This window comes from Zingiber officinale, chromosome 2A (genome assembly GCF_018446385.1).
Source record: "Zingiber officinale cultivar Zhangliang chromosome 2A, Zo_v1.1, whole genome shotgun sequence".
Taxonomy (NCBI): Eukaryota; Viridiplantae; Streptophyta; class Magnoliopsida; order Zingiberales; family Zingiberaceae; genus Zingiber; species Zingiber officinale.
In genome coordinates, this window is record NC_055988.1 from 1,521,585 (window position 1) to 1,532,183 (window position 10,599).

Sequence of the window (10,599 nt, forward strand, 5' to 3'; positions counted from 1 at the left end):
ATCTTCAATTTAGGTGTGATGTCTTCTATTTTCAAGTTGCTACGTGTTTTTCTTTTTTATCATTTACAGTTGCGTGCTGCGTCCTTGTAATTGGCGTTCCGAGATATTTGGAGACCCAAATCTATTTCTAGATTCGCCAGATCCAAGCGCAGCCGTCCGAGTCATCAACTCGCCGAGTCGGCGTGGCGAAGTTGGGCCCCCCACGTTTCCTCACCGCCAGCCTCCACTATGGCGGACAGCCGACTCCGAGTGGCGGCGGCGCTCCTCGCCGGCCCGCGATCGGCATGTGTCGGGGTGGCACCGGAGTCCAAGCTGTCGGTACGCGGTGCGGATCTTGTCTGGGCCGGCGGTCCGGGACACGGAGAGGAGGTATTGCATGGTCCATGCGAATGCAGTCGGGGTTGTGGCGGCGGCAGAGATCCTTACTGACTGGGGAGTTCTTGGGGTGGCGATGGTGGATCTGGAAGGAGAAGAGACGACCATTAATTAGCTTTGAAAGGAAGAGGAAATTTCTTGTGGAGCTTCAATGGCAAAAGACAAAATCGTTCATCCTAGCGTTCCAGTTGCACCCAACCCAAGGTTATCACAAGAAAAATAAATCACGATAGCCAAGAAAGTAAGTGTTGGGGTGAGATAAGATATACAAGATCCAGAGATTTATGCCCCGATATCTCCATAATTCGACCCCACGTTCTGATGAATTTCTGGTGGAGCTTCAAGAAGCAGAGTGGAGATGTTATACAACAGACAAGGCGGGAATTGTTTTTTTAATATATATATATATATATATATATATATATATATATATATATATATATATATATATATATATATATATATATATATATATATATATATATATATATATATATATATAAAAATTATGTTTTTGGTCGTATAGCTTGTTATTTTTTAATTTTAAGCTTAGTCTAATAATTTGTAATATTATTTGTAATATTTTCTAATTTCAATTATTTTTTAAAATTAAAATTTTCCAACTATATAGGGGTGTAAAAATGAACCCGATCCGATCACTCAACTCAAGTCGACCAAAAAAAAATCAGGTTCGGGTTGGGTATTTTTGGGTTCGGGTCGGGTTCGGGTTGGAGAGTTAAAAATTTTCGGATTGAGTCGGGTTCGGGTTGACCCAGGTTAACTTAAATATAGGGTTTTGTGAATTTTTTTGGGGTTAAATCAAATTTTATTTTAAAAATTTAGATATTTTTATGTATATTAATATCATGTTTGTATGATAATGATGGAGTAGTGAAATAAAAGTGAAGAATTATAGGAAAAATAGTCTAAAAAAATCGTTTTGAATCGGATTTTCATGTTATATGGGTCAGGTTCGAGTTGATCTGGTTGGTCGGGTTCGGATTCGAGTTTAGGTGTTTTGGGTTGAACTCGGATTCGGATCGAGTTCGGATTGGGTTAAAAAAAAAAATAATTCGATCCGATTTATCCGAATTGACACCCCTACAACTATGTACTTAAATTGATAAAAAAAAAAAAAAAGTATGAGTTATTTGACCGAAAGTAATTTAGTTTTTTTTAAAACTCATATTTTATTTGTTTCCAAAGTCTCCCTGTAATTTTACAATATCATTTTACATCAGTTTGCCACTTTTATAAGCGATCGGTTGTAGTAAAATAATGAACTATAAGGATACTTTTAAAACAACCGAACCATGAAAAGAGGTTAAATGCATTACTTTTCTAAAAAAAGCCTTCTTGCTTTGATGATATCCATTAACTCCTTCTGTTACTGAAATATTTGTAAAAGTTTAGTGTGTAAACTAAAATGGTGAAAGTATAGAGGGTATTTGAAAAATGTTAAACTACGAAGAGGTGTTAAATTAATTTTTTATTATTTGGGATTAGGTCATAGTTCGCATTCATCAAACAGTATGTTACAAGCAATAAAAAAATTCTTTTGGATTTTTGTGTTTTTTTATAAAGAAGAAAGATTTGTCTTATAGTTTTACAGTTCTAGAAATGTGGAGGAAAAAAAAGGAAATAGTTGATTTAAATAATTGCCTAGTATCACCATTCTCACACCTATTAATGTATAATTTAAAGTGAAAATTATTATTAAATATTGTACAGCTTTTATGTTTTAATATTTTTTAAAAATAATTCTTAAGCTTCACTCTTCACCTTAAAAAATAACAATATACATAGGTTAATTTAATTTGTCTATAATAGAAAAGTGATAAATCATATTTTAATTAATGGAGCCAAAAAAATCTTAAATGAATTCACACTAATTAAATTTATATTTATTGTCCTTTATTGCAGATATTTTATTGACTTAAATCCACCCATCTTGTGAATTAAATCAAAGGCATTTAATAATTAATACCACTTTCAGTGAAAGATTGGCAGCCGACAAGTAGTACAAAATTTTAGATAATTAATCAATAAAAATGTCACAATTTTCTTCACATAATACAAAAGTAAACTAAAATATTATTTTTTTTAAACTATTGTTGGTATTAGGTTATCCCGACTCATCCTGTAGGTGACTAGATTGATCTATAAAAGTTTTTTTTTATCAGTTTAAACAGTTAATAGCCATCTAATATTCTTATATTAATCATTCATTAAAAAAAATTATTCATTAATTCATCAGACAGCTTACACCATTGGGCGGGGTAAAAATCTTATTTATGACTTTGTTTCCTTTCTCCTAATTTGGGCACCGAGCTTGTCACGAGCTGATCAGGATTCGACAAGAATCTAATTTACTAAAGCAAATCTATCTGTCAGATTTTGGAATAATCTCAAAATTTTGCCGTCCAGAAAAAGAAATATCGAAAAGTCAAATGGTAAAATTTAAAAGGAAAAAATACCTTTTAACTCTTTATATTTTTTATAAAGTAGTATTTTACCTCTTATATTTAAAAAATAATATTTAACTCTTTTAACCAAAAGTCTCTTATATGTAAAAAATAATATTTAATTCTTTTGACCAAAAAGTCAAATGGGAGAAATATGAGAAATCTGATAAAAAATAATTGGATCCTTACCCTTTTTATTATTTTTCAATAATAATAATATCGAGAGGGAAAAAATATATTGAATTGGTCATTATATTTTTTTTAAGTAAAAAATTTCATAAAATTTATATATGCACCAATATAAATAATAAAAAAATAATAATTCTGAAAGCTATAATCAATCAAAAATTCATTCTATTACTTTCACCAAACTGAAAAAATAAGAATTCTAAATTAATGAATCAAAATAAGATGAAACAAAGTCTATCATTAAAATTTTCTTCCTTATCACACATACAATTAATAAAGTAGGAGTGATTTTGATTAATCGATTTAGAATTTTTGTTCTTTTTTATTTAGTGAGAATGTTAGAATAAATTTTTGATTGATTATTTTTTTTTTAAGAATTGTTGTTTTTTTATTGTTCATGCCAATACATATATAAATTTTGTGAAGATTTTATCGAAGGATATAATGATAAATTTAATATATTTTCTCTCTCTTAATGTTATTATAAAAAATGATAAAAATGACAAGAACTAAATTATTTTTTATTCATTATATATGTCACATTTTAGGATGAGAAGAATATTTTTAATAATAAATTCTATCCTATCTTAGAATTTTGATTTTTGATTTTTTTTAATTTCATAAGGATGGATGGTGGAATAAGTTTTTGACTGATTATCCCTTTTAAATGATATTATTTTTTTATTATTTATATTGTGTATATATGAATTTTGTTAGGATTTTTATTGATCAATTCAATATGCTTTTTCCTCTTAAGATTATTATAAAAAAATGATAAAAAAAAAGTCAGGGCGCAATTGTTTTTTTTTATGACACTTTTGGTAAAAGGATATTAAATGTCATTGTTTTTTAAATAAAGGGTAAAAAACCACAGGGTTTAATGTATTTTTTCCAATTTTAAACAAACTCGAATTTGGCAAAAACGAGGATGCAAATTTCTGTTTATGAATTTATAATTTTCATTTAAATTTTAAATTTTTTATAAGTGCTATTAGTTTTATTTAATCAATTTGATAAGATAAACTAAACCCAAACTGTGAGTTTTTTTTTTAAAAAAAATCAACCTAGAATTGAATTCTCCTAATAATGTATTAATGTTCAATCAAATTCCATGAATTCCCTTGTTATGTTCTATGAATAAATTAAATTTTATATAAACAAAAATTTAATTTTCGACCGATATAAAATATCTTATTAGAATACTAACCTCCCATAGATCCTCTAGTCCATAATTGATGGACCACTTTATGAATTGGTTTAGTTGATGGACTTATCACTTAAATAATAAGGTCCATCATAATCTATCAATCACGATGGATGGAACATCTCTGATCTATAGTTTATATAGTTTATGACTCATGATAAAATTTTCTTCCAATCACAAAAAAATAAAAATAAACTAAAATTTATTATCTATAATAAACACACTCATAAATGCTATTAATTCTAAAAAAAAGTAATTAGCAAGTGCTTTCGTAGTTAATTACCCTATTTAAAAAAAAGGAGAAAACAAATTATTTACGCGGCAGCGGAAGCTTTAATGCAGGCGCGTGGGAACTCCATGATCTATCTCCACCCAACTGTTCTTTGTTTTTGTTTTGACCATAAAAATCAAATTTTTGGATACATAATTCGCGAGATCTAACAAAGATTTAATTTTTTAAACACGATGAACAGGGATCCAGGTGTTGCATCCCGATTCGCTTACTGAAACCGACAAAGAATCGAGCTCTGCGTTAAATTAATTACAGAGATGAGAAGCAAGAAGACGGCAGCAGGAAGCAGGGGAGACTGACTGGAGAGGGCCACCACTCACTCTCTCTCTCTCTCTCTCTCTCTCTCTCTTTGTGGCTCCCTTTCGTTTTCGTTTGCCATGTTCTTGTTTAATTTATTATTGTGTTTATAATCTTCTTCTTTCTCCCGTCTCGATTTGACTCTTCCTTATCTCTTCTTCGCCGTATACTTCACGGTCTTTCTCTCCCTCTCTGACTCTCTCTCTCTCTCTCTGCTGCAACTCTTCCCCTTGAAGAAGGATCGCTGAAAAAGGCCGAGGAAGCGTCTTGAAGCCGGAAAAGGTGAGGTTTTGGGTTGTGTTTTTGCCGAAAGGCGCCGCCTTTTTGCGATTCTGGTAGATCTCTCTCGGCGACCGTTGTCTTCTCGGTTTCCGCGCTTTGTCGATTTCCCCCTTCTTTTTAAGCCTTTTTGGTAGATTGGCGGTGGCTCGGGAGATCCTCCTTGCTCGCCGGAAAGAAAGAAAGAAAAAAAGATGCCTTTTTGACTTTCGCTAATTTCACGGATGTCACGGAGTTCTTGAAATCGCGTCTTGTTTACGCGCGTTCCGGATCTGTTCGTCTTCTAGTTCCTATTTCTTTGAAAAAAACTTAATCTTTAAGATTAATTTTCGAGCTCGCGCATCCTTCCCCTGTTCATCTAACAACGATCAAATCTTGCTTTCTCACAGCGATTTCACTGATCGATCGATTAATTTCAGTCTCAGAGTTTTCAGCTGTTCATCTTGAAAATCATGGCGTATCCCTGTGGTCCAACGAGCTTTCTGCAAATTTCGCCCTCCATTAATGGCGAGAAGAGTTTCGCTTTCGGCAGCGTCCTTCAGCCTTCCTCCGGCGATCTTGCGGACGAGCTCCCGGAAAATTTCGCCGACGAAGAAAGCGAGGACGACGTGGACATCGAAGAACTCGAGCGGCGCATGTGGAGGGACCGTGCGCGATTGAAGCGGCTGAAGGAGCAGCAGCAGCAGAGCAAAAGCAAGCAACGGCAGTCGCAAGAACACGCTCGCCGGAAGAAGATGGCTCGGGCGCAGGATGGGATTCTCAAGTACATGCTGAAGATGATGGAGGTTTGCAACGCTCAGGGCTTCGTTTACGGCATAATTCCCGAGAAAGGCAAGCCGGTGACCGGAGCTTCTGATAATCTCAGGGCTTGGTGGAAGGAAAAGGTCAGGTTTGATCGGAACGGCCCCGCCGCCGTCGATAAACACCGGGCCGAGAATTCCGCCGCCCCTGGCTCCGGCAGCGACTTCGACTCGGGAGCCGCCGCCGCCGCCTCTCATTCATTGCAGGAGCTTCAAGACACGACATTGGGCTCCCTTCTGTCAGCTCTCATGCAGCACTGCGATCCGCCGCAGCGCCGGTTTCCTCTGGAAAAAGGAATCCCGCCGCCGTGGTGGCCTACCGGGCGAGAGGAGTGGTGGGCTCAGTTAGGCATCCCCGATGAACAAGGGCCGCCCCCCTACAAGAAGCCCCATGATCTTAAGAAGGCGTGGAAGGTCAGCGTCCTGACGGCGGTGATCAAGCACATGTCTCCCGACATCGAGAAGATCCGGCGGCTGGTGAGGCAGTCGAAATGCCTCCAGGACAAGATGACTGCCAAGGAAAGCGCAACCTGGCTTGCCGTCGTTAAGCAGGAAGAGGAATTGCATATCAAGTTCCATCCGAATGCTCGGCCGCTCCCATCCTCAGGGAGTGCTATCACCGGAGCATTCTCCTTCAGCAGCATCGCCGGCGAGTACGACGTTGAAGGTGTCGAAGAAGGCAAAAGTGAGGGTGACATGTTTGTGAATTCTGCTCCAATGAAGGAAGAAACCGACATTGAATTCTCCCAGAAGAGATCTTTTATGCCGGCCGAGGTCGACCGAGGGATGAATCAGAGGATCTATACTTGTGAAAATGTGGCCTGTTTGCACAGCGATGCCGGCCATGGATTTCTCGATCGGAATGCTAGAAACAGTCACCAATACTCGTGCAAGTTTCAGAACAAGCCTTCAATGAACAACATATCCCTCTTGGGCATTCCTTCCGATGGGCAAAGATCGATCGAGGAGTTGATGAACTTGTACGAGAACAATATCAACAATGGCACCAAGAACTTCAACTTAGGATGTTTGTCGATGTTCGAAGAGCCGCCGAGTGGTCTTCATGCTAGAAACAAGTTGGAACACAACTTACTTGGGCAGGGTACTGGAATTGGGGACGACTTCTTTGAAGAAGTTGATAGCTTGTTGCAGTTTCAGCAAGAACTTAATGAGCAACCAATTGGCCGAGCGACTAGGGGCATCGGCCACAACATGATCGGAGCCGACTACTCGGATGTTATGCAAGAAGCCATTGAGGTTTCTTTGCACAAACAAGGTGGATTCAACTGGTTCTGTTAGCTGTTTGTCATGAATCACTAGGAGTTCTTGTATGATGGTAGAACTAGCTAGAACTCCAAATATGGAATTTGTATTAGTGTGGTTAGTGATGATGTTTCATACTTCTATCCAAGCAGCTTGATAAATGTATGATGTTCGAGGTTTCGATATGCATGTAGTTTTGTGTTTCACTCTTCATCTTGATTGTGCTTGTTAGTTTGGAAGAAACTAAGAAGAACTTGCTTCTGTCTAGATTATGATCTTTCACTACAAGCACTTCACTTTATGCAACATTAGCAAAACTCTCCTCTACTTGATCTGTTGCCTCAACTAGGGTAGATGGGATCCTCTCTCCATTTTTTTTTTTTTTTTTTGTACCTATGTCCCATTCACTCACTGATCAGACGGATCACATTAAATCATGTCTCTAATGAAGATCCTTTTGTTGGAACTTGTTAATGACTTGTTTAGGCTTGAACATAAGTGAATGTGACTATCTAGAGAGATTGGAATTCCTACCCTTTCACTTGATTTTTTTTTAATATCCCTAGGTAAGGTTAATTGGCAATCCAATGGGAGATCCAAACAAATATAATTAGTTTTATTAAATGAGTGTGGATCCTCTTGTCCCTTTTTTTATAGTTTTCTTTTGATCTCTTTAGTAATTGCGGTTAAATCGTACTTGAAATCTGGTCGTAAGTAACTGTAATCCCTCTCTGGATTTAGATTTTCATTCAGATTATAGTTTGGATTGAAGGTCGTTGGTGGTGGGCAGACTATCAGGCGTTAAGCGGTGGGCGGCCTCTGACTGTCTGTCTCGATCCAAATTTTAATCTGGATGAGAATGTGAATCTAGGAAAAGATCATAGTCAATTACAGGGACCAGGAAATTTTTTTTTATGGTTTTCTCCTGATCTCGTTAGTAATTGCGATCAAATCGTACTTGAAATCTGATCGTAATTAACTGTAATCCCTCTCTGGATTTAGATTTTCATCCATATTATAGTTTGGATCGGGACAGACGGTCAAAGGTCGTTGGTGGTGGGCAAGCTATCAGGCGTTGAGCGGTGGGCGACCTCTGACTGCCTGTCTCGATCCAAATTATAATCTGGATGGGAATGTGAATCCAAGAAGAGATCACAGTCAATTACAGGGACCAGGAAAAAATTATGAAAAAATGGATACAGCCCACTTATTAAATAAACTCTTGGAAGTAGCAAATATTAACTTTATACATAATGCCAAGAATGAAAGAATCTTTAGTATAATTCTATCTAATCAACATGTGTAAATTAGATTTGATCTTGCAAAACCAATTGATATAACTTTTGATTGAGCCTTTGTATAAACTTGAAAAACCTTACATGAACACAACTAATTAACAGACAATGAAATAACACACAAACAATGAAAACATTATTTAGGTACTTCATTAAACTCCTAATCCAAGTAAATATGATTAACACAAGGCTCACTGTTAATTACCATCCTTAATACTGAACTAATTAACCCTACTTTATCACATAGTTAGGAGATAGTGATTTAGGGTTTTCCTGCAGGGTTCTTCGGATCATGGCGGCTGTTGGGTCCTGAGCCAGGATAGTCATTCACCTCAATCTCCATTCTTCCCTTCTCAAAGCCACCTTCCTCGACCTGCATTGTCTAGCTTGCAGAAACAAACTAATCACAAATTTTCACAAGAAAGAAAAAGAAAAAATTGTGGAAAATCTGTTCTGAAACAAACCTTCATTCTTAGTTCATCTTTGTTCCTCAACGCAAAGGCTCCTACAAGAACAAGAAGAAGAAGAAGAAGAAGAGAAGAGATCAGCATTTGTGGATATTTTTTCTGAAATAAAAGGGGGGAAAATTAAGAGTCTTACTTGAGGGAGGAGCTGAATCCAGAGAGAAGAGATGGCATGAGAGAAGAAGAAGTAGTAAGAGATGGAACACAAGATTCTTGTTGTGATCCATATCTTGTGTTCTAGGACAAGGCCAATGGATGATGGATGATCAAGGTTCTTACTAAAATAGAGAAAAGTCATATCTTGTAGACAACTTTCTTACTAAAATTCTAAAGGTTTTGGTGAATTTAATATTAGAGTTGCTCAGGATTCACGAGCTCAAATATTTTAAACGTTAGATTATATATATTATTAGAATTATTTATGATCCGGTGGTAAGGACGGGGGATCTTTATTGGCGGGAGGTCAATGATACGTGGAGGTCAACGGTCAAGGAAGTCAACCCCAAGGTCGTGCTGAACGGACAGAGGTCATGCCAAGCGGACATCCGACCAAAGGTCTCCCGAACCGAACGAAAGACAATCCGACCAGAGGTCGATTTTCCGACGCTCAAGTAGAGTCTATGGGCCGAGCGGAACGCTCGGCCGAGCCGCATGACAATAAGGCGCAATTTCATCCGAGCACAGAAGCAGGGCTTCACCGCCCAGGCCAAGGTAGACGCATTCTCGGAAACCAAGAGAGCCGAGAGGCATGTCCGCTCGGCCCGGAAGCAGGTGAAAACGCTAGAAGACAAAAATGACAGCTGGTAGCTCCATCCTCGAGACACCTGCCGCCGACAAACAGCATGGTCGGCGGCCGGAATGGACAGAATATCATACGGTGGAAGCTTCCACCGTCACATCCGGGATATGCTCGGACGATTGCAGAATGGCGTCAGACATGTTTTTTTGACACAACTCTACTGAGGTATGTTTGGGGAAGCGTGTCCGCACCTCCCCGGAGTCCTATATAAGGACCCCCAGACTTCGACGAAGGTATGCAATCTTGATCATTGTAGCTACAGTAACGTTACTTTGCTTCTTCGTTGTCTGACTTGAGCGTCGGAGGGTCGTCGTCGGGAAATCCCTCCCGGCTCGGCTTCTTTGCAGGTTCGTCGGAGATCTACACCACCAGTCGGAGACAGCGGAGAGTGTCACGTCCCCAGCGTCTGTCGACTCAGCGCTCGGACATGATCAATTTATTTATAGCACAATTTAATTCTTTATCTTTTTAATTTAGAATTTAATATTTTTAATCTAATTATATAAGACTCTTTATTTTTAAAATATTAATTTTGATTTATCAAAATGATTATCTTTTTCTCGTTGTCAATTTTTTACATTAACACTGCTAAATATTGGGCATGGTCTGATCCAAGTGTACCATATTTCTGACCTAAATATAAGATTAAATTCATATGGATGAACTAAATCTAATTAAATTCATATGGATGTACTTGCATTTAATTAACACATATAGAATTAATTGTCATTAAGGAAAGTAAATTCTAATTAAGTGATTTAATAATTAATTATATATAAAAGGAGTTTGGATTAAATGGATATGGATTTAATATGTAGACATTGAATTGTTAATGAGGGATAAGTTTTATGATGGTTAATCCTTATAGATTAAGTTG

At 37.2% G+C, this 10,599-nt stretch overlaps 1 protein-coding gene across 3 annotated transcripts; it reads left to right on the forward strand.

Annotated features, from left to right (window-relative positions):
- Positions 1 to 4,802: 4,802 nt before the first annotated feature.
- LOC122040467 (protein ETHYLENE-INSENSITIVE 3-like 1a) lies at positions 4,803 to 7,370 on the forward strand. Of its 3 annotated transcripts, none has more exons than XM_042599790.1 (2): positions 4,803 to 5,104; positions 5,491 to 7,370. In XM_042599790.1, exon 2 carries the CDS (start codon positions 5,554 to 5,556, stop codon positions 7,198 to 7,200), a length of 1,647 nt encoding a protein of 548 aa, XP_042455724.1. In that variant the 5' UTR covers positions 4,803 to 5,104; positions 5,491 to 5,553; the 3' UTR covers positions 7,201 to 7,370. The 3 variants fall into 3 exon arrangements, with proteins under 3 accessions (XP_042455724.1, XP_042455723.1, XP_042455725.1); XM_042599789.1 differs by having other exon boundaries at positions 5,521 to 7,370; XM_042599791.1 differs by having other exon boundaries at positions 5,527 to 7,370.
- The last annotated feature ends 3,229 nt before the right edge of the window (positions 7,371 to 10,599 follow it).